The sequence below is a fragment of the Pangasianodon hypophthalmus genome, chromosome 28, assembly GCF_027358585.1.
Source record: "Pangasianodon hypophthalmus isolate fPanHyp1 chromosome 28, fPanHyp1.pri, whole genome shotgun sequence".
NCBI classification, from domain to species: Eukaryota; Metazoa; Chordata; class Actinopteri; order Siluriformes; family Pangasiidae; genus Pangasianodon; species Pangasianodon hypophthalmus.
The window spans coordinates 5,840,585-5,865,447 of record NC_069737.1 but is presented as its reverse complement, the minus strand read 5'-3'; the positions used below and the strand labels follow the sequence as shown (position 1 = coordinate 5,865,447).

Sequence of the window (24,863 nt, the reverse complement as noted above, 5' to 3'; positions counted from 1 at the left end):
GCCTGTATGTCCTTTGATGGTTATTGGTTCTAGTTTTCTGAAACCTTTTTAAGGGAAACCCACTGTTGGAATGTTCTACTGTTGGAGAACATCTAGAGTTTCCTCAGTGAGGGAAACCGAAGAACCATTTAAAGGGTTAGATGGAAGCTTTCTAAAGAGTTTTAAAGTATTTTATTTCTCATTTACACACCATGTCAAGGACATATGTGCATTTAAATGCTTGTGCAAGGTTCTGGTAAATTTCTAATATGTAACATGATATGGCACAGAATATTCAAAACACAACAAGAACAACATTTTAACTGATATAAACAAATATGTGTAAAATAAGTAAAAATATTTGGAGCATGCTGTTATAGGAAAGTAATCAACAACAGAATCGTGTAATAGGTACAGTAGAGTTACTATACTATTACCATCTCAAAGTTGATTATTTTTCTATGACAGCCTGTTGCAAAGTATATTAATAATGAACGATATGTCATACTTTTTATCCGCTTATAGTTACACTTAATGTAGTTGAAGTCTCATATTAGAAAATGATATTTTTGTTTCAATTTTGGTAAAAATATAGAAAAGGGGTTAACATTACGATGGTGAATGGAATCTGAAGTGTGTAAACAATATTGTAATCCTACAGTGTCTAGTGTTCCTTCATCCTCCTCCTGTTGGTGATTTAACACTGACCGCATATTGACCCCGTGCCAAAAAGTCTCCGATATTTAAAGATCCATACAAGCATTGTTTGTTCACGGGTCATTACACTAAGCTTGCTCTTATTCCTAAACCTTATGTACTTTTTAAGCTGATCGGATTCCCGGAAACCAGGAAGAGCGATGAGGATTAAACTGTGGTGTTGACAGCTTCTGGCACTATGCAATACCAGCAGATTAACACCTCTGTTTGAAAGAATAACACAAGGGAATTTGCTTTATAACAATGAGGTACAGTGATTTACGTTAACACAAAATCAAATAGTAAAAAGAGAAACAGTCCTGTGTAGTCACACATATACTTAGAGGAAGATGTTTATGTTCATATTCTCCATATCTAGTTTTTTGCCCTTATGCAGCTGTTTCCGATTCATTACACTGCAAAAAATGACATCTTAGCAAGTGAAAAAGTCTTGAATATAGTCAAATTTCCAATTATACTATTAAAATATCCTAAATATATGATAATTAAACCTATTTCTAGACATTTTTACTAATTTCAGTCTTTAAATTTTGTTATTTTATTGGCAGATAATTTTGCTTATTTCTAGAAATAAATGTTTAAAATTAGAAAACTGAAAAACTGCCAATAAAACGACTATTTCAAGCTTGATGTGTTTAATAATCATATATTGGGTTTACTATAATCTTTTAATAGGACATAGTAGATAAATGTGACAGCATTAAAGAAACTTTGCTAACGTCATTGTTTGCAGTAGATCTTTTTTTTTAACCGTGTTCTGAAGGCAAAGTAAAAAATAACATGCTTTGGGATTTGTGTTATCTGCTATTAGTTCACAAAGTGTGTTTGTAAAGAACAGTGATAAGCATGGGACAAAAGTGTGGAAATCCTCTTAAGAGGACGAGTACAGAGACAATAGAAGACAAAAGGAGAAAGAGGATTATTCTGTAAATCTGGAGGATCTCTTCCTCTCTTAATTGAGCGGGTTGCACTCAAAACGACTCCTGCTACTGTAGGAAAAATGCTTGAATCTAATCACAGAGTGATTTCTAGAAATTTGTTAGTCATAGGCTATACATTTTAAAATTGACCTGAATTAACTGTATTGTGATCTTGGTATTATATGGGTCCAATTCATCTCTCATTCATTCATAAACCAGATAAAATGGCACAATATTTTTTTTTAGTCTATTACCGTCAGGATTGTTTTGAAAAGAGATTGGAGATCTGATACAGGAATTTGACTCATTTAACCTGAATGTGTGTATTGCTGTGTGTCTCGGCATCCCATGCACTGCACATCTGAGGGTCAGACCGTGAGTCATGTCCATAAGCCAATATTACACAGCGTCTGTCAGTGGACAGATGAGTCAAAATGAAACTGCAGGTGTGAGAGGTAGAAAGAGAAATGGATTATTGAAAGTAAATGACCAGGAGTCAGACTAATAAAAAACAGAAAAAGATAGAGAATACAGAATGCAGAGAAAGAGAGGTGGGGAAGTGAGAAAATGAGAAAGAGAGACAAAGAAGCACAGAATATGAGAAAGAAAAAAAGATATAATGAGAAATACACCTGTGCAATATTAACAGTCAGAGATAAAGCAGTTCCTTTGCGTTTCTGATTTGAAAGATGGAGGGCATTGTGGTTTCTCAATAACATAACAAGCTACATTTTTTTGTCTTATTAATTTCAAGAAATAGGAAAAAATAGGTTGGTGAGGGAATGGATGTTTACAACTAAATGATAGCAGGTACATGTTTCATGGACGTTTCACAACAGTAATTGTAACTATAAATGAATAAAAAGTATGACGTGACGTACTTTGATTAATAACAAAATATAATAATTGGAAAATTGCTGTGGTGTAAGAGGAATAAAACACTGAGACATGGTGTTATAGGAAAATAATCAACTTTATGGTAGTACGATATCCGTATCGATTGGGCCACCTCAAACCACTTTGTCATTGATTGTATTTTTTTTTTTATTATTATTTTTTTATAACAGCATATCCCCAAGTGCTTTATCCTTATGTCTCTTATGAATCCACATAATCACTCCCATTCACTATCCAATATGTGGTTATGCCCTTGCTATAATGACAGCTGAACGCCATCACACACTTTCTCTTGGAAATTTCTGCAACATCAAACAAATGTCTTGATTTATCCCTCAGCAACATCTTCATTATTAACTCAGCAAGCTTCAGCAGATAACAGCCCCGCTCTCTATATCTATCTATCTAACTCTCGCTTTAGGTAATATAAACATTCATTTCTGCAGCAGAACCTTCAATTTTGGAAGCACTTCCTTTCAGGCTTTCCTCCTTTCTCTTGGTGGACAGAGGAAATGACGGGACCCCCACAGTGTGCAGGACAAGAGGGCAAGCGCTCCCTGCTAGCTTTAGGAAACTAGTCGTCCTGACGGGATAAAGCCACTGCTCTGAGCTCACGGCGGGACTTTTTCTCACTGAAAGGTGAACCCAGCATGCCAAGAACAACTCTGTTGTGAGATTCTTGTGCTGCGTCAAAAATAAATCGGAATCAAAGGGGAAAACTAGCCGAGTTTTTGTCTCCTACTTGTACAAGAGGGAAAAAAGAGGTTAAATCGGGCATTCAGGTGGCGGCCCTTGAAGTACTACAGATCTAAATAATGAATCATGGGATTGGAAAGCATTGTGTGTTTAGGTTGAGCCAAAATGTTAGATTTAAATTTTGTATTTGTTACACAGATTTCTATTGAATTCTCGATTCTGATTGGTCAGAAGATATTGTTTAATTTTCTATAACAGCAGCTCTGACAGTATTTCCAGCTGCAAGACAGAGCTCACATTTATTTTAATGCACTCGTTTTTATACGTTATCATTTCAATAATAACAACCGACTCAGGGACTTGTATGGTAGGAGCACCACATAAACATATTTTTAAAAAAATGTGTAATTGTCGATATTGTGAAGTTGGAAGGAGTCTCCAGTGTCAGAGCTTTATAACAGATAAAGCTGCAACCTTCCCGACACTGGAAAGACTTCAGGATGGAGGACTGTGTGGTTTCTCAGCTGGTGAGTCAAAAGTAGGATTCTGATAGGAGCACTGGCTTGTAGATCCTCCGGATAGCAGATATAGGGTCAAGAGGAGTCCAAGGACTTGGGTCAGGCTGGCAAGAGCAGGATCCAGATAAGTACAGGAACCTGTGGGCTTCAGGATGGTAGTAGGGTCTAAATGGAGGCAAGGGCTTGGCAAGAGCAGGAAGTTGACTTACCGCCTCAGGAAAGAGGTACCCTGTAATTGGGGTGTGCACAAGAAAGTTGTGAAATTATTGAAATAATGTGCATTCATTTTCAATAAGTACTTTATCTTGATCAGGGTCGAGCAGGGTCCAGAAACTATCCTGGGATCACTGGGCGAGAGGTGGGAATACACCCTAGATGGAGCGTCAGTCTATCATGCACACACACTTATTCACACTTAGGGGTAATTTAGCATAGCCAAACCATCTAATGGCATGTGTTTTGGAGGTGGGAAGAAACCCGTGTGGACACAGTAAGAAGTCCACAAATTCCAACCATTCTTCTTTTTTTGGTATTGATAAGTGAAGTGAAGTGTGGCCAAGTATGGTGACCCATACTAGGAATTTGTCTGCATTTAACCCATCCAAGTGCGCGCGCACACAAACGCGCACACACACACACACACCCGGAGCAGTGGGCAGCCTTTTGCTGCGGCGCCCGGGGAGCAGTTGGGGGTTCGGTGCCTTGCTCAAGGGTCTCACCTCAGTCGTGGTATTGAAGGTGGGAGAGAGCGCTGGTCATTCACTCCCCCCCACCTACAATCCCTGCCGGCCTGAGACTCGAACCCAGAACCTTCAGGTTCACCTTCGGGTTGCAAGGCCGAGTCTCTAACCATTAGGCCACGACTGCCCCCGAGAGATCCATATTTAGGGGCGTAGAAAATTAGGCTAAGTGAATGGAATTAGATGTGTGTGTCAAATATTGTAAGCCATAGTCTAGTATTCCCTCAACCCCCTTTTCCCGATTCAGCACTGGACTGTTTACTGACTGAATGCCAAAAATCCTTTGATATTTAAAGATATTTAAACCTTTTTGGAGTGGATTGTGTATCTGCTACAGAGAGGTGTGTTAAAGTCAATCAGATGCACATTAATGCCACACAACCTGACAATTAAAGCAAACAAAAAAACCCTCACGCTCTACAACGTCATGTTCCCTTAGCTTCAGAGGAATGCTAATCTCTCCTTTGTTCCTCTCACCTTCAGGTTCCCACTGTCATTAGGTGACCTTTGAGCCCTGACTGACCCTGACATGACCTCCATGGGGTCACTCAAGCCCAAATAACCTGTGGTATAAGCGTGCACACAGGCAGTTTGGAATGTGTTAAGGCGGTGCTCAATATGACACCCTTTGATTCTTAACACTTCCTGCGCCAGAATAAAGGACAAGCCAAAAACGTGTCACAGCGGCCCCTTGACGTGTCATCGGATCACAATGACACGTTTAGGTTGTAATAGTATATTGTTAGCTTGAGAGCAAAGCTAATGTGTGTTATCACAAGCCTGATTTGTGTGTGTGTGTTGGTTTCCCACAGGTTTTTGAGTGGGGCTGAAAGGAGACACTTGAGTGTGTTAAATGCCCACTTAACCTGTTAATCCTGCCCCTTGGTAAAGCCAAACTGTGACAACCCTCTCTTTCTCTCTTTCAGTCTCATCCCCTTTCTACAACATTCTTCCTTCATTATTTCCTCTATCTTTGTTCACATGAACCTTCAGATATATTCCAATAATAAACAACCAGTGCATTTAAATCAGAAGGCAGCTCTGTAGTTAACGAGCTTTATCCTGAGGTAAAGCTTGCGAACTTGTGGAAGGTCCCTTGTTTATTGTTCTTGTTCGAGACAATTCAGTAATTCTTTCCATATTTTCAACAAACGTAGTGAACCAACCAAGAAGTAATGCTCCAAACAAGAGGTAATGCTCCATTTACAAATATAGTTAGCTATAGGCTTATAGTTAGCTAAGAGTCGTAGTTGTGTTCGTAGGTTGTCAGAAGTCATTCTATAGTTAAAACAAGCTAGATAACATCACCCCACCTTATAGCTTATATAGCTAGCTTATGCAGCTAACATCCTAACCACAAAGACTAACATTTCTAGTTAGCCTTAGTTAACAAACTTTGTTATTAGCAGCTGCTTATAAGATCTAGGGCCCATACTCAAGCAGATAGACTAGTGAGTGAAAGTCTAGCTCCAGCACAAAGCTAAAGTCAGACCACAGACATGTCTGAATGAGTACATTTTGGGCTAAAAGTGAAAACTTCTAAACTATATTGACAAATCTGCATGACATTCTCTGACAAACTTTGGGACACTAAACATGGCAGTCTTGGCGGATTCAATACGTTTACTATGTACCCCTACAGAACCTTTATCTGATGTGTGTAGATTGTTCTGGGGCTGTTTTAGGGCAATGATAAAATAAAACCTATTTAGCTGTACCCACATACAGGTTTTGTTTTGTTTCATTTGGGATTTTGGCTTCTGTTCAGGTTTGGTTGCACAGTTACCATCAGAAGCCTTGTGTTTGTCATGACTAGTTAAAAGGAGAAAGAGAGAGAGATAGAGTGGGAAGAGAAGAGGAAAGACATAAAACAGGACTTCAGGTGGGATCACATTTCATTTGTAGTTTTTATCTATCCACCATCATAACAGCAGAGTCTTTAGTGATGAATAGACTTGAGGTTTATTCAGTTATCCAACCTGTCTGTTTCATCGTTTGTTTGGCACTTTGAACACACTGTAGGTGGGGGAAGAACAAAAATAATCCTGGGATCATAAACACACAAACCTAAAACTACCATTTTATGTTATATTATTTTTAAATTGAAGTGTACATAATTTCCAAATGTACCCAAATGTCCGTCAAACCCCAAATGTAACTGATCAATTAATCCATGTTTAGTATAAAATACTTCTTTGCTACTTAATTTTGCACTTAATTTTGATTTGTGAGGCTAAAGGCACAAATATGCTTCACTTTCATCATTTCTACCCCTCACACCTGCAGTTTCATTTTGACTCATCTGTCCACTGACAGACGCTGTGTAATATCGGCTTATGGACATGACTCACGTACGTGCACGTGCGCGGCCGCTGCGTGAGCTGCATTGACCACATACTCGCTTACGTATCTTATGTACATATGGAGGATTAAAAGACCGTCCACTAGATGGCACATCAGAGGCAAAACATCTGTCTATCTGGTTTCCAGGTCGAAAGGTAATGTTTAACAATTTCATGCACAGCGACATTAAAGAGTCTGACGACCTTCGTTTCTCTTTAAAACTTTCTGCTGTCTGCGTGATTGTTGTCACTGGACTGTCTCAAATCAAAAACTCTGATATTACATATAAAAAGTATTTACTAATATAGAAGATCATGACATCAATCATGATGATGGCAGAAAATCCAGAATGGTACACAAAACAGACCTTTCAGTAGGTTTAAGAGGTTTTTAAAATTCAAACACCAACTGTAATAGGAAAACTGATAATGTTAGTACTTAATAGTGCTTTAGAATAGTGTACAAGTATGCGATTTGAGACAAGACCTTACTTTGTTTAGTAAGTTGCAGACACATTGTGCTATACTGCCTTCACTACTTACGTTGGTGGCACATCATGCAGATGCATAACGTTAGATTCTGAGAACAACACCAAATACGTGCAGCTGCCATCTTGCATACCAGGAGTTAACAGCAAGTATAACTCAGCCTTAATGTAGCTAACATCTAACAGCCACCAGTTTAGCATTGTGCAAGCTTATAACTATTGGTATTACTGAGCCAAAAGACACCTTTTGAGGTAAGTGTGTGTTTGCACAATTCTAAACTTGTAACTCAGTGTAGTAGCTTCAGCCACCAAACATATTTTGACAGACCAACTACATTTATACATTTGGGGAAAGGGGGAAATCAATCAAAATACCTTAAATGTTGTAGGTCAGGAATGATTAGACATCCACATCTCTGTAATAGCCAATTATCTCAGAAAGCACTAGATTTTTCTACTTCACTTTCCTACAAGCCTGACCTTTTCAGAGGTGCCAACATCTATGGTTTAGCTTTAGCATTTATGATTTTTACCCCTTGCTATGGTGATACAGGACACACCTGATAAGCAGCAGTCAGACTAAACACCAACAAAATTTGCCAGGTAGAAAAGCCTAGCTGAAATAAGGCCAACCTTATCTAGGTGAACCAATAGAAAACAAGAAGGTGGGACTGGAATCACATGATCACAAAAAAATGTAGGAGCTGCTAATTATTACATAGCACTCACATTACTGTTTTATACTGTTGCTTTGCGCACATCTGAAAAATATTAACCATCTTGTCCACCAATATATGCTAACATTTTGTGGTTAAATTCTGTTTTTTTTTTCCCCTCTTTGTCTGCTAGGATTTTCTTGTTAGCAGTGTTGGCTAAGCTCTGCTTTTTTGCTTGTCCAGGCATAACACCACACTCTTTTATTTTACCTCCCCCAGCCTTACTAAGTGTGATCAGTCTAATCTCGCCTGTATGTGTCTGATCGTTACACCTCACTATCAGGAACCTAACTGTTATTGTCTACGAGCGAGAATGAGTCTTTTCCCATAACACCAAAGCCGCGATAGGGAGATGAAACATGCTGATGTCTCTTTTTCTCACATCTGATAGGACAGTTGGCTCTTTCTGTCTGTCTGTCTCTTTATCTCATTGTTTTCTTTTTTTTCCTCCTACGTTCTTTTATCCGTAAGGATCACAACTTCTTCTTTTGCTTCATTGTTGCCATTTCACAATGTTTACTTGTGCTCTCGAGTTCTCTGTATCGGGGTGCATTTTCACAACAGTATAGCTCCTTCATTATCCTTCAAGTAACAAAAAAAAAGGAAGACATTTTGTGTATATTTTCACCTTGCAAAGCTTGTGATGAGAAAAGGAATTATCATTCTTCAAGCTAACTGATCTTTCTGCAAGGATTAGCACTTCTTTAACATAGTCTACTTAATGGGTTTAAAAAGTTAAAAGACACTCACTCAGTTCTCTCTTTTCACACACACTCAGGTATGCTCTGGAATGACAGGTCAACCCGAACCTGTAAACAGCACTGACGCCACTCACTACAGAGAGGATAAACAGAGAGAGAGAGATGACAGATTCCCAAAACCCAGAACTGAAGTCACTCAGTGATTGTTAGAAAATATTCCATATTTTAATGATCCTTTAAATAATACAATCAACCTTTTTGCACTTCTGGATCTAATCTTTTGATTTTCTCTTCCTTCCTTCCTTCCTTCCTTCCTCCCTTCTCTCTCTACTATAACATACCCATTACGCCTCTATACTATAATATTGTCAACTACAGAATCATTGATATTCAGACGAGATTCATGAGATTCTACAGTATACAGGTACACACACTATACTACTATCAATAATTATATGCACTTATTATACTAACATAGTCATTTTGGACAGAGGTGTTTCATCAGTTGTGTTTCTAAAGATGAAAATTTCACAGTATGTGGAACAAGTTTTTATTTTCTGATTTGCTGACAGTGCTAATAGAGATATCGCTAATGTGACATTGGACATTATAGTGGAAGTGTTTACCGTATATTACTATATATACTTAATCTGAATGGCATTGAATTTGTCAGAATTGGTTATAAACACTGAGTGAGGAACTTTCCTATTAAGACAACAACCCCTAGATTGCTAGTGATGACACACCAAAGTCTTTCGGCATTTACATAATTTCTAAGTGACTTGTCGTTATTAACCGTGTTTACTCTCCAAAGCCAGTGTCGAAAGGAGTCACATACCCGCTCCTTCTTCTCGCATTATTCCTCTAAAACAATGTATTGTCCATAAAACCTTTCCAAATGTTGAAGTTAGATCTCATTCTTATGTTTTCCTAGTGAAACTGCTTGCACATGGCAGGCTGTCACATTAGCACTTAGCCACAGACATAAGGGTTACAGGTCAAGGGTCATGAGCCACGGGTCATGGACGGTCTTTGTATCATGCAGACTAGCATATTTCTGCTAAGCGTAACTTCTTTAGCAAGCTCTGGTGATCCATTAGCAATATTTAGCAGGTATTTGAAACTCAGCAGGCCTTTCTAAAAATTCATCGACCCGCAACTCAACCGGCAAATTCAACATGAGCCGAGTGATGAAGACTGAAGAGGTGGGTTAGATTTCGAGTCAGTGCTGTAATGATGACGGTTTTCGGCACATCTGCTTCCAGCTATCTATTTTCAAAAAGAGCAACATTAATAGGAAAGAGCATAAGCAGCTATAGCTTTAATTCACCTGTAAAAATTAAAAAAAAAAAAAAAAAATAGACAGTTATTACTCTGTTGAAAACATTACTGCTTTGATCAGGGCATTAACTTCCTAGTTTTTCTCTTCCATTTAAAAAAAAAAAAAACAGCTCTGTGAAAAACGTGCTGTACTGGCGAGGTTCTCGTAAAGCTTGCGTCTATCTCACTGGAGAAAGTGGAGGACAAACAGCATTTAGGTAGATGTAGGTAAATATAGCTATATATTCTACCTGCATGTATTCTACGCGGCTACAGCTGGAATCATTATTTAAATGCGTGTTTGTGTACACGGCTTTATAAACTCACTCGCAACTCATTTAGAGTCGCTGTCACTGCTGCTGAAGTTGGTTGCTCATATTTCCCATGCCAATGGCATTCAAACACGACCTGTGAAAATGTACCTTAGTAACAGATCACATAGGCAACAAAATGGCAATAACACTGATGTTCACAATGTGTCTACAGTATGATTATTAAATTCAATACAATAGTAATGTTTACAATAGTTTGTTCAGTTTATCAAGTCAGAGTGATCTGTTTGAGGACTAATGTTAAAAATCCAGTGATATGTTACTTTGCTGTTAGTCATATGGCTAACTTCCATTCAAATGACTATTGACTATTCATGACAAAATCATGACACTGGCAATACAGTGCTGCATAAATTCATTTTAAAAGAACATGATTTCAAAGTTATTTGGTTAGGAAACTGCTCAAATATTGTTTCTTAACATCTTGCTATCATTGTCACTTCAGATGAGCCCCTCAGAAGCATTATTATACTGCTTGAAATGCCGTCTCGTTCAACATGGACACTCCTGTCACTGTGGTTACAGAGAAATCTTCTCTCTCTGATGCAGCATGCATTCTGACATATCGACGCCTCTTTCCATTTTTTTTTTTCCCCTCCCTCTTTCAGCACTTTTCTGGTGGTCCAGTGGACAAATAGACCTCCATCAGGGCCCCTCACTCGGCCTCTCCCTGCCTCGCTGAATGCGCACACACACACACACACACACACACACACTTCACCAACGAGGTGTATGTGTGCGTTTTGCTCAGTCTCTGTCTCTCTTCTCATAGAAGTAGCAAGTCTCTGTCTCTCAAGCTCACACATGGTGGTTGTTTTATTGCCTTCATGCATTAAAAGGGCTGACAAGACCGTACATGGTCAGAAGTTGTGTGTGTGTGTGTGTGTGTGTGTGTGTGTGTGTGTGTGTGTGTGTGTGTGTGTGAGTGAGATAAGACATCAGCCCTCCTGTCCTGATAGGGCATGTTATCTCGCACACAGTATTTCACTACACACTAATTTGACACTGATCCAATCACAGCACAGCAAACACCACTGACACACATGTACACACACACGTATACACGTATATGTGAAAGAACAAACTTCTGGAGAGTGAAAACTTCTGCTTCATCAGGTATAGAATATATATTTATATCAATCATTATTGATTATCAATTATTATAATAACTATAATAAAATTCACTATACTTTGGCTAGCTGAGTGAATTCTTATAACTTACTTTTGGCCAAAATTAAAGAAGCGCTCCAAATAATATTCAAAAAATGTTTTAGACTAATTTGTTTATCTTAAATTAATGATATTATTTTTTTACTTGGAAAAAATCAGCATCAGTGGAAACTTCAGTGAAAAAAGATATTAGAAAGCAAAGTAAATCCACAGCGCTGTTGAATTCTCGAATCTGATTGGTCAGAAGGTGTTGATTAATTAAGGAATAAAACATGGCGGGGTGTGGTTTTTATAGGAAAATAATCCACAACAACGTGGTGTGATATGGCCTGACACAAAGACACGGCATTCCCCTTATACCACATCAATTTGCGAACGATTACAAATTTTTTTTTTAATTAAAGAATGACACATCATGCTTTTTAACCATTATAGCTACATTTAATGTTGTGGAACATCTGGGAGACTAGTTACTTCCTGTTATTACTTTGATATTCGGAAACTGGACAGATGCAGATCTCCTGGTCTTTTTCCAATTTGGTCCAGTTTGGGTGAGCCTGTAACCTCAGATTCCTGTTCTTGGATGACAGGAGGAGAATCCAGCTCATTCTGCCTCAGGGTTGGACATGTTGTGCATTCTGAGATGCTTTTCTGCTCACCATGGCTGTAAAGTGTGCTTATTTGAGTTCCCATAGACTTTCTGTCAGCTCGAAACAGTCTTGACATTCTCCTCTGACCCCCTCATTCTGTGTAAACTCTAGAGACTGTTGTGTGTGAAAATCTCAGGAGATCAGCAGTCTAGCACCAACAACCATGCCATGTCAACAATGTCAGAATGTAAGCATTTACTGAAGTTCTTGAGCTGTATCTGCATGATTTTATACATTACGCTGCTGCCACCTGATTGGTTGATTTGATGGACAATTGAATGAATGACCAGGGGTATGACATTTACATTCATGGCATTTGGCAGACGCCCTTATCCAGAGCGACTTACATTTATCTCATTTTATACAACTGAGCAGTTGAGGGTTAAGGGCCTTGCTCAAGGGCCCAGCAGCGGTAGCTTGGTGGTGCTCGGGACTGAATTCATGACCTTCCAATCGGTAGGCCAACGTCTTAACCACTGAGCTACCACTGCCCTACTGACATTCCTTTTAAAGTGGCCGGTGAGTGTATATGTGCTAGGTAAGTAAACTGTAAGTCATAGTTATTAGTTTATATTCAGTGTCTGTAATTAACCAGTTGCCTAGCAACAATGTTCTCACGAATTTAATAATTTTTATAGTCAAAAGTATGAATTCACCCTATGTGCTTCAAACTGTGTGTGATGATTTAGACAGAAAGTTTGCATGATGATAAACTGGTGCATCTACACCAAGACTTCCCACATCTGAGGGATGCTGGCCACCTCAACCGTGTGTGTGTGTGTGTGTGTGTGTGTGTGTGTGTGTGTGTTTTCACCCACAAATGAGATTATGATCTTTTAAAGAAAACATACACACACAGGATTTGCCTGTTATAGTGGTACTTCTTGACCAAGCTTGTGCAATTAAACAAAAGGAATCCAGATACGAGTCTGAGCAGTGTGTGATAAGACAGCAGGTGAGGGATGGACAGATAACACTCTCACACATGTACACACACACACACACACATGTACACAGACATGTTGATCGCTGCATCTCTGGATGAGTTCTTTACAAATCCTTTAGAAAGCAGGTGGGGGATGAACAGATAACACTCGTTGTCTCTCTTTCCCTCACACACACATTGCTAGCCGCATCTCTGCATGATTTCACTAATCCTTATACGGTTCTGCTATTTCGATGGGTTTAAACTCAGTCTTGTGTGATTTGCACGCTTTGGCAGTGTCGCTAAATGCTATTGCTATAATTATGAAATTCCTCCTATGTAAAATGTGTTTCATATCACAACATGGAAAAATAGAGGCTGTCCATCATCAGGCAGGAGGATGATCATTTTTTTAAATGACAAATTCATAAAAAGCCTTTGCATCGTCATATTACAGAAATGTGAACAAATGAAATGGCTCGTATTTATTTCTACATGCATACATTTCAAGTGTGTCAGTAATCTGTACGGATAAATATAATACTAATAATAACACATTTTACTGTGATATTTAGAAGGAATAAAACATAATGGGGTGTGCCGTTATAGGAAAATAATCAGTTTTCTATAACAGCTGTGGATTATGAGGTGTTTTATTCTCTGATACCACAGCAATTTGCCAAAGAATACATTTTTTATATTAATTAAAGAACGACACATTGTACCTTTTATCCATTTAAAGTTAGAGTTAATGCTGTGGAATGTTTACAACGCTTGTCATGTTACAGAGAACAACGCCGTCCTGAAGACTTTTACGTGGCGGAAAACCTGAAGAGACAACTTGATCTGTTACAAACCACTCACACTGGAGACTCCTTACAAATAATTTAATGGTAAACATCTCCTCACTGAAAACTTCACCATACCAACGATCACACACACATCTGTTTATGTCGAGAGTCTGCCAAACAAGTAAGTTGTTACTATAAAAACTATAACAAATTAGAATGAACGCATAAATATAAACCCTCTTCTGACCAATCAGACTTAAGAATTCCGCAGCACTCTGGTACAAGTGGTAATTAACACATTTAATAACAAAACACTGTCAAATTTTCACTTCTATACCTCTATACTCCTTTTCCTTTGTTCTAAACATTTTCGGTCATTCTTGTAAGAAGTCCCGAAGCAGTGTCTTTTGTTTATTTAATCTCAACCACAGTTTGTAGCTTTTGACAAAGACGAAGCAAACAATGCATTCTCTTTTAGGAGTGTGTGTGTTTGTAGGTGTTCAGCAGGTGTGTGTGTGTGGATGACACATGGGAGTCGAATTGTTTGGGAAGAAAAGAAAACGTGAGCCACTTGGAGAGGAACAATAGAGGACGGTGAAAGGGGCAGATGGGTTCATTATGCTACAGAACGACATGATGACAATGAGTGCTGCTGCTGTCCCTGGGCAAGGAAACACACACACAACTACATGAGGCTGACTATTAAAATACTAAACAACCACTATCATGGGCATTCCATGTAAAGAGCTTGCTGCCTAGCTAGTTTATGCTAGCTGGGAGTCTATGCTAGTCTAACCTGGCATTAGCAAAGAAAACAGACTAACTTAGTTAAATATAGACAGTTAATGTTAGCAAATTAGCAAAGCTTCTCTCAATATGCTTTTTCAAATGAGATATAGTTAACGCCTACTAGGTAGGTAAACCTGGCGCCCCGGTTTATACGAGTCTCTGCTTACTGCAGCATATTGGGCACTTATCCTCAAATTCAACACTGTAATCCAGTGGATTATCTATTTTCAGAAGCGGTCGGTTAGCTATAGCAGGTGATGAATTGCCATGGATCTGAAGGTTTTTTTCCTACGTTGATTAACTTGATTGGATGCTAAACTGAAACAAAAAATATTATTGAGTACAAGTATTTGATTTCAATAACACTTGAGTAAAGTATTAATAGATAAAGTATAAACACTTATATGAATGTATGTTAATGAAGTATTGTCCAGCTTGGATATTAAAACTTCTAAATGTTCAACATTGCACTCCACATGTTCTCACACCTGAAAATTTATCAAACAGAAATAATTCTGGAGGTGACTGTTACTCTTAACATGCAATGTGTGTGTGTGTGTGTGTGTGTGTGAGAGACATCTGCAGTAACTTAAGAACAATGACTTTTAGGTGAAGCTTATTGGCTGAACCTGAGCCTTCATCTGAAAGGGGCGTGACTGCGTCCGTGTGTGTGTGTGTGTGTGTGTGTGTGTGTGTGTGTGTGTGTGTGTCCGGGAGTACAGTTTCACATCTGTCTGAGGATTTAAAAACCTGCGTTTCTACACACCCACCCACACACACTCACACACGCTGCAGACATGGACGGCGCTCTTCCCCCGCTGCACGCGCCCTTGTTGCTCCGCGCGCCGCGCCTCCTGGACCGGGCTCAGTATCCCGCGCGGAGCCCGAAGTGCGCGCGCTGCAGGAACCACGGCGTCGTGTCGGCGCTCAAGGGCCACAAGCGCTTCTGCCGCTGGAGGGACTGCGCATGCGCCAAGTGCGCGCTCATCGCCGAGCGCCAGAGGGTCATGGCGGCGCAGGTGGCGCTCCGCCGACAACAAGCGCACGAGGAAAGCGAAGCCCGACAGATGCAGATCCTCTACCCGGGGTCGGGGCTGCTGGAGAGAGGCATCACACCGAGCACCACCCCGGGGCTACACGCCGCCTTCACCACCGAGCACAGCAAGCCCGGTACGTCCATTATTATTATTATTATTATTATTAGTAGTAGTAGTAGTAGTAGTAGCAGTAGTAGTATTCTCTATCAAATTGTGTAGTTATTGACCTATTCATTATTTTACTTGAATATTATTAGCTATTATGTGTTTAATTAATTTTTATTGTTTTATGTTAATTAAATGTTAATTAATTATTAATACTGCCTTGACGTGCTCCTCAGATTACCCCCCCCCCCCCCCCCCCCAAAAAAAAAAAAGAGCCATAAAACTGTTTACCTTTTGCATTAGCACACAAAACTGTACATGGAAATCATCTATACAACACTGGGGGTAATTAATAGATAAAAAATTTATATGTAGCTATACAAACTAAATTATGACCAAACCCTCAAATGGACATGGGTCATATTGTCCACAGTAAGTGTGTAAAGACAAGGCGTGTAGGTCTGTTTATTAAAATCGATTTCATATATATATATATGAAAGTGCCCATAGACTCCAAAGGTACATAATGCACAATGTTTTTTTTTTCTTTTGAGTAACACCTCAGAACAGTTTATTACAAGTCGGAAAATCAGGACTCAGAATGATTTCTTAAGCTCCGACTTGTATCTACGACTTGAAGGGATGTACACGTGAAACCCTAATCGCAAATGAGAGCTGTGTAAAGGAGCTGAAACCAGCTAACCTCTACACCACACTGCAGTAATGACAACGAGGCAGGCTAGTGGACTAGTAGAGAACATTTACTCACTGTGTGTAATTGTGTATCTGCTCTATTTGTTTAATAATATGACATCACAACACTGAGCTTTCCGGAAATTCCGACTTTCCAGCTCGTGATTATGAATTTAAATCAGAAACTAATCACAATCATTCCAAGAACGAATAGGCTGCATCAGTCCCAGTGTATAGAGCCTCATAAACCAGTCAGTCAGTTATACTTCAGATTAATTAGCCTCTTGGTGCGGATTAAGGAGCGCGGGTGATGATTTCAGCCTGCACTTATTTATCATGATGCTAATTGGTAGCCATAAGCGTCTATTATTTGTTAGCGGTTCTTTTGTTATTTCTGTAACGGTTATGGTGTTCACTGGAGCCCAAGTTGACATCGTGTTTGTCTGGAAACAGCGTAAGAGTCAGTCCAATAGTTTAGATATTATATTCATTTTTTATTATTTTTTATATTCTGGTCTATTGTATTTTTATATTCCATTCAATTCTATTTTTCAATTTCTACTCCATTATATTCTTTTTCATTTTCATTTCATTTTCATCATTTCATTTTTTCTCATTTTCATTATATTATATTCTTATACCTTTCTATTTATACATTTCTATAATATTCTATAATTTTATACATTTCTACATTACTACATTCTATTCTATATTTTTATACCTCTCTATTCTATTTTTATTTTTAGATTCCATTTTTTTTTTACATTTTCTACCAAATTCAATTTGATATTTTTCTCCACCTTTCATTTTTTTTGTTCTATTATGCTCTGCTCTGTAGTTTTCCTATATAGTTTTATTCTATTTATTACTTTTCTATTGTTTCCTATTCCACTGTAAGCCTATTCTACTCTACTCTATCACATCCTGTTCTATTATGTTCATTACAGCTGTTCTCATGCCCTATTATCTGTTTGTTTGCAGGAGACCATCTGAAAAAATACATGTTTAACGGCTTCATGGTCGGCTCTCACGTGCGCCCGGTGACGTCTCCGGTGGCCAAGCTTGACCTCGGCCCAGAGGTCAGTCCCACAGAGCCTCTGCAGCTAAGTGGAAAGCATTCTCCCGGGTTTGACCAGCTGTCTGAGCGCACGACAAGCCCGCGATCTCTCTCCCCCTCAGACCTGGAGTCGGGAAGCGAGTCGGATAAACCCAAAGTCGAGGCGTCTGGAGACGTGGCGAGGCCAGTTTCCTCCGGTAGAGAGCGCGAGCCTGCCGAGGTGCTGATGAAAATCTTCCCTCATGTCAAGCAGGATGTGCTGGAGTCAGCTCTGAGCGCGTGCACGGGGGACATCGTGAAGGCCATCGAAATGCTGCTTGCCTCTAAAGAGGGACGATGCGCAGACGAACCGGAAGCTCCGTTAACGGAGAACACGGCGGCGGCACAGCGGCCTCACGCGCTGCACCTTCCCACCTCAAAGTCCGCCTTCTCCCCGCTGCAGTCCTCCGCTGTGAAACCTTTCGGAAGTGACGGCTTCTACGGGCTCAGTCCTTGTTTTGGGATCAATCCACTGCGTGTTGCGTATTCCGGGTCCGGAGGCGCGTTACCGAGCTTTTTCTCTCCGTATCTGACATCCGGACTGCTCCCCGCTGTGCCTCTGCGCGCGCCCGGCGATTATCCGTTTCCCACCATGATCCGGGATTTGGCCTACCAGAGCAAAGACACTCTCAGCGCCGCACCTCTCTACTCAGGACACCGGAAGTGATTAATACTGTCCTTTTAGTGTATTACAGTAACCACTGTGGTGATACAGCTTTGTATGCCTCCAGTTTTGTAGCCTGTAAATGAACCTCTCTTGCCTTGAAATGTCAGAACCATTCATTCTATTTTTATACCTGGTCATATTTTCTAGCTTTATTTTTTGAGTAGTCTGAACTGTACATAGCCTATATTTTCACGTTTTGTAAATAAACCCTCCACTTGGAGAAAAATGTCTATATCAGAATGGTGTGTTGGTGTTTGTAGTATTCAGGATCTTCTTCCTCCTTTACATCTTCACATACACTCAAAAAAAAAAAAAAAAAAAAAAAAGACAAGACTTTATTCATCCAGTGGGAAAAATCTTTACAAAGTTCCAAAATCTATCTCTAAATACACAGTACTGTGCAAAAGTCTTAGGCACATGAAAAGAAATGCTGTAGAGTAAAGATGCCTTCAAAAATAATGAAATTAAATGCTTTTACTATAAATTACTATAAAGAGCAGTAAACAGTAATAAATGAAACAAAGTCAATATTTGGTGTTACGACCCTATGATTTAAAAAAAAAATTTGTAGTTTCAGGTTCAATTTGTGGTCTCTTACGTAATCTGCTGCTTTCTTTACATTTAAGTTTGTGCTGGAAAACTAAAGTTTGTACTAAAAAAATAGGGTGCCTAAGACTTTTGCACAGTAAAGTGTATATTTTACATAAATTATGTACAACACTAGTTAATTAATGAACTAAGTTACCACAAATCTGATTAATGGTCCTAAATTTTAAACAGATCTACACAAATGTACTAGATTCTACTTGTTTGGCCCAGAATCGTTCTCACTTACATAAACATATATAAATTGGACTTGTCTTTATTTTTATCCAAAATATAGCCCAATTGGTGGGCTACCACTGCATATGTGAGGTCTAAGTGTGAGATTATATTTCTACAGCCCTATTAGAGATTAGTTCTCTGTGGGAAGTTAGGGTATTTCCATCCTTTACAGGTGCTACTCTGATGTTTTTCCCCATCCAGATCCTCCCAAATCTACCCCTAAGAAACATAAGGTCCAAAACAAGTTTTCACTGAACTCTGGAGTGGCATGTTTTTGGTCATGAAAAGTTCGAACAGGGTCAAGCTCAGGCTGCAAACTGTGAGTAAAACCTAAACTAGAAAATATTGTCATTTCACAAAGCTGGAACATAAGCGAATCATAAAGACAACTAAACATAAAGACACAGAGTGAAAGAAAACTAACTGGAAAAAAATGCCAGAGATTCACAAAAAAATTCTTGTATTACATTTAGAAATCATTTGTTTGTCTCACTATTAATCTCTTACTTTTATTAATTGTGGTAAAAATATTGTAAAACTTACTTTAGGCTACATGGGCGGCACAGTGGCTTAGTGGTTAGCATTGTTACCTCGCACCTCCAGGGTTGGGGGTTTGAATCTTGCCTTTGTCCTGTATGTGGAGTTTGCATGTTCTCCCTGTGCTTCAGGGGTTTCCTCCAGGTACTCCAGTTTCCTCCCCCACTCCAAAACATGCGTTGTAGGCTGATTAGCATTTCCAGATTATCCACAGTGTGTGAGCGTGTGTGTGTTTGTGCTCTGCAATGGGTTGGCACCCCGTCCAGGGTGTCCCCCACCGTGTGCCCCGAGTCCTCTGGGATAGGCTCCAGACACCCCATGACCCTGTGTAGCATAAGTGGTACAGAGAATGGATGGATGGATTGGGCTACATTAAATGTCTTGTTAGTTTTTAACATTTCAAAGTTACAAACCTTTGCACTCAGCTGTCCAATTATAATCATGTTCTGACTGAGCATTTAAAGTTTTTATATAACAAGTTAAATTTTCTCCACAGAGTCTTAGCTTATAATTCTACAGGCCACTGAAATAATCCTTTATATAAATTCAAATGTCACCAAGAGATAAAGAGGGGCAGATGACGAGTTATAAGGGAACAGATAAACTTTACAGATTTTTAACACAGACCAGAAATGTACACATCTTAAATGTCGCTGTTACACATAAATGTGATGCAACAGCGCCCTCTGCTGGTAATGTTCCCACGTAGCAGCAATCAAAAACATATGTGGCTTAAAGAAATAAATTCTTTAAAAAGAGCAAAGGAAGAGATGTTCGCAATGGTTAGTGTTGCCAAGCAATATTCATACTTAATTAAAGTAAAACATACCTCATAGAGAAAAACTAGTATGATCCTTTCAGGTTGTTTTTCATACAGTATATTATTAGTTTTCTCAAAAAAAAAAAATTATAGCTGCAACTTAAAAATAAAGCAGTAACTTTCAGTTTTCCTGGAAAATCTTCAGGACAGAAGATTTACATAGTGTAAATCTTCACACATGAGATAGAGATTTTACTTCCGCATTAACTCCTCCTGTCCTGCAGGAGGCGCTGTGACTTTCCGTGTCCAATTGAGCTGCTACACTGTTGCCAGATTGTGTGATGACAGGAACTTGTTTTGCAGCTATTCCACAACATTTAACTATAAAGTATGATATGTCTTTCTTTAATTTTAAAAAATGTAATCAGTGGCAAATTGCAGTTGTATAAGAGGAATAAAACACTTTGGGATTAACTGTTATAAGAAAATAATCCACTTCAGGTTGGTACCATTAACTCTGCTTCATCGCTCCACCCCGTTGTTGATTATTTTCCTACAACAGCACAACCCCAAGGTTTTTAATCTGAACAATGCTGCTAGCCCCGCCCCCAAGTATTTATAGTTACTGCTGGCACCATTTTTGTGCAGGTACCAAAAACTATTTGGAAGAATTTGGACTATCTAACAGAATTACTGGAACGGTGGTTGATGGAAAGAAATGCATTTGGTGCCAAAAGTTCTGTAAAAAGTCCAGGTACATGCGTGTGTACTTCTGAAGCCAGCAACACACTCCACAGAAGTGTGTATGTCCTGTAGATTTCTATTGATTGTTAAAGCTCTCTTTCTATAAGATGCATGAAAGAATTGAAGGGATCTGAGTCTCAATTAATGCCTTATTTCCCCATTTAATGCTTTCTTTGATTTAAAATTTACATGTCATTTTTAACATTTTGGAATTCTTTTTATTTTTTATGACAAATTGTATAGTGGAGGTACATTTTCTGTTTTTCCATTCAAATACCATTGGGGGACCCAAACTTTTGCACTCAGTCGTACCAAGTTAATCGGATATCGGATAGTATAAAAAGCAAGTAAATATGCTGGAGAAATTTATGACTGAATCCAATTTATCAGATTATTATTTATATGTAAACAAAGAGTCAGTACAGAGAGCTCAAATGGCTGATGTAAACAGCATGTCCTGTGCAGTGAATTCATTTGTGTGTGTGTGTGCACGTGCATGTTTACTTGCGCAGAAGGGATACACAGAATGGGGTTATTGGACACATCTGCAGCCTAATGGAATTCAATAGCATCTGACTTTTAAAGGTTGCAGTTAACAAGAAAATCTGCTTTTTGCTGTGTGTGTGTGTGTGTGTGTGTGTGTGTGTGTGTGTGTTTGTGTTTGTGTGTCCTGGGATGCCTCGGCTCAGCATGTTTCCGTGGAGGTTATTGACCTGTGTTTAAGCTGCCTCTGTATTGCTTTCCTAATAGCCGCAGTCAAGCGACTAATGAGTGCAGGGCCCCGATGTCATGATGCTGTTTTCTCTGTATTGATTAAAACACACATACACACACACAGAATCTGCTGACAACTGGCCTTTTCTGTCACTTTTAGGTGGCAGAATAAGGACACTTCAGCCATATGCTAATGTGAATAGAAGCTAGCATGACCGTGCTAACCAATGTCACATCCTTAGCATCCATCGATCATTAGCCATGTTAGAATTTCTTTGGATAAGCTCAGGGCACTGAGGTTTATCTTATTCTGTCATGTGTCATGCATTCTCATAACATTTTTTCATTCCAGTATGGACATCTATGGATAGCTACGTCAATCTGAGCAGTCATCCATGCTAGTTCCAGTGAATCAATAACATAGATTTGTTCATTTAAATTTGTTTTTAAATGGAGCAAAATCAATCACTACATGAACAGCACACTATGTCACATAGGTATTGATTTGTTTGATTTGTTCATTTAGAAGTGTATCAGTTCAGGAAACAATAGCTGTTGGTCAAACATCTTCAATATGCTAAAAGCACTCTAACAAACAACAAGTTTTTTTATAGGGTTATGTAGGAATTTTAACCTCTCAGATGTTAGGATAGATAGGTTTTCTGTGGTTGTTATAATAAATTGTAGCACTAGCATGATTAAGAAAAAAAAAAGGTCAGATTTATTTGACCATTTTTAACTGTGATGCATTAACTGTAATGCATTGCAATATGCAATTTTAATCGATATTGTGCAGCTCTAACTGACATTATGAGGACATTCAATGATATCAACAGGTTCAGATAAGGTTACATCTGTAACATCTAAGGAATAAAACACTAGGGGACATGCTGTTGTAGGAAAATAATCAGTGACAATGGTGTGAGGAAGCGGAGTTAATACTACTACCCTTGAGTTGATTATTTTGATATTAAAGCTCATACTGAAGTGTTTTATTCTTCTTATACCTCAGCAATTTTGTGTAATGTCTGTGAAACAAGTCATCACTTCCGTTATAGCATGAAGCAATCGTTCACTAGCCTCTTTTTTTTAAACTCTCTTTAAGTTAGTAAGAAAAGAAAAATCCGATTATGCTACAGAAGAACAACAAAGTGAAAAACCTCCCATCCTGAAGACTTTTGAAAGCTTAATATGCTGTCGAAACCGCACCCTGACGTGAAAGGTTTCTGATTTATGTTTTCACACTGCTTTGAAAAAAACAAAAACAGATCTGTGTCACAAATGTGCACAGAAAAGTAAAACAGACTAAGCCCAGTTCTAATAGTTTATAGTCATTAACTGTGAATTCTTAGACATGATTCATACTTTGTTCACTTGTAATTTGTACACTTGTAAAGCGAGTTGTTATGTGCAATTATAGAAACTAAGCATATGCACGTAAATATACGCTTACTGTCCACTTTATTAGGAACACTGGTACACTTGCACATTCATGTAGTTATCTAATCAGCTAATCACATGGCTGCAGCACAACGCAAAAAAAAAAAAAATCATGCAGATACAGGTCAAGAGCTTCAGGTAATGTTCACATCAAACATCAGAATGAAGAAAAAGTGTGATCTCTGTGACTTTAACCGTGGCATGGTTGTTGCTACCAGACGGGCTGTTTTGAGTATTTTAGAAACTGATGATCGCCTGGGATTTTCACACACAACAGTCTCTAGAGTTTACACAGAATGTTGTGGAAAAACAAAAAACTTCCTGTGTGTGGAGGGGCTGCACACTGAAACACCTTGTTGATGGGAGAGATCAGAGGAGAATGACCAGACTGTTCTGAGCTGACAGGAAGTCTATGGTAACTCAAATAAGACAACCGTGGTGAGCAGAAAAGCATCTCAGAATGCACAACACCTCAAACCTTGAAGTGGTTGGGCTACAACAGCAGAAGACCACATCAGTTTCCCCTCCTGGCAAGAACAAGAATCTGAGGCTATCAGTGCCACAGGCTCACCCAAACCGAAATATTGAAGACTGGAAAAAGACCAGGTGATTTTTTTAAAAAAAAATCTTCAACTGTCCAGTTTCGGTAAGTCTGTGCCCTTGATAGCCTCAGATGCTTGTTCTTGGCTGACAGGAGTGGAACCTGATGTGGTCTTCTGCTGCTGTAGCCCATCCACCATCTCAAGGGTCAATGTTTTGGGCATGCTGAGATGCTTTTCTGCTCACCACGGTTGTATATAGTGATTATATGAGTTACTTTGTCCTTCCTGGCAGCTTAAACCAGCTCTGACCTCGCTTATCAACAAGGCATTTCCACCCACAGAAATGTCACTCACTCAATGTTTTTTGGTCTTTGCACCATTCTGTGTAAACTTTAGAGATCGTTGTGTGTGAAATTCGTAGGAGATCAGCAGTTTCTGAAATACTCAAACCAACTCTTCTGGTACCAAAATTCTTGCCACGATCGAAGTCACAGAGATCACACTTTTTCTTCATTCTGATGTTTGATGTGAACATTAACTCAAGCTCTTGCCAAAGACCTTCTGCATGCCTTTTTGCATTGTGCTGCTGCCACATGATTGGCTTGCACATGAATGTGCAGGTGTACAGGTGTTCCTAATAAAGTGGACAGTAAGTGTATTTGTGACAGTAAATTCTGGGTTTGTACTTTTAATGTAATGTAGTTGGGTATTTTTGATTGGTGCATGCACAATTAATCATACATTGTTTTAGTGCTCAATTTATGTTTCACAAGTTAATAATTTTATAGTTTCACTTCTTGTTTTGTATTTTACGAGTATGGATTTTATTTAAGTTCACATGTACGAATCATTTCTACGAATTCACAGATTGAAGGCATTAAAATGGCCGTATACGCATCAAGCCCATGTTACACCAGAGTCAAGGCTGCACGCGCAGCGACGGTTAAAATTTAAAAAATTCAAACTTCAAACAGTTCTAACGGACGCAGAGCGCGCACGAATGAACCACTCA

General features: G+C 39.0%; 1 protein-coding gene across 2 annotated transcripts; it reads left to right on the top strand.

The window, feature by feature from the left end:
* Nucleotides 1-13,738: 13,738 nt before the first annotated feature.
* LOC113545701 (doublesex- and mab-3-related transcription factor A1) lies at nucleotides 13,739-18,523 on the top strand. Of its 2 annotated transcripts, XM_026945156.3 has the most exons (3): nucleotides 13,739-14,004; nucleotides 14,399-15,861; nucleotides 17,508-18,523. In XM_026945156.3, the coding sequence occupies exons 2-3, from the start codon at nucleotides 15,489-15,491 to the stop codon at nucleotides 18,287-18,289; spliced, it is 1,155 nt and encodes a 384-aa protein (XP_026800957.1). In that variant the 5' UTR covers nucleotides 13,739-14,004; nucleotides 14,399-15,488; the 3' UTR covers nucleotides 18,290-18,523. The 2 variants fall into 2 exon arrangements, with proteins under 2 accessions (XP_026800957.1, XP_034157276.1); XM_034301385.2 differs by having other exon boundaries at nucleotides 13,739-15,861.
* Nucleotides 18,524-24,863: the final 6,340 nt, after the last annotated feature.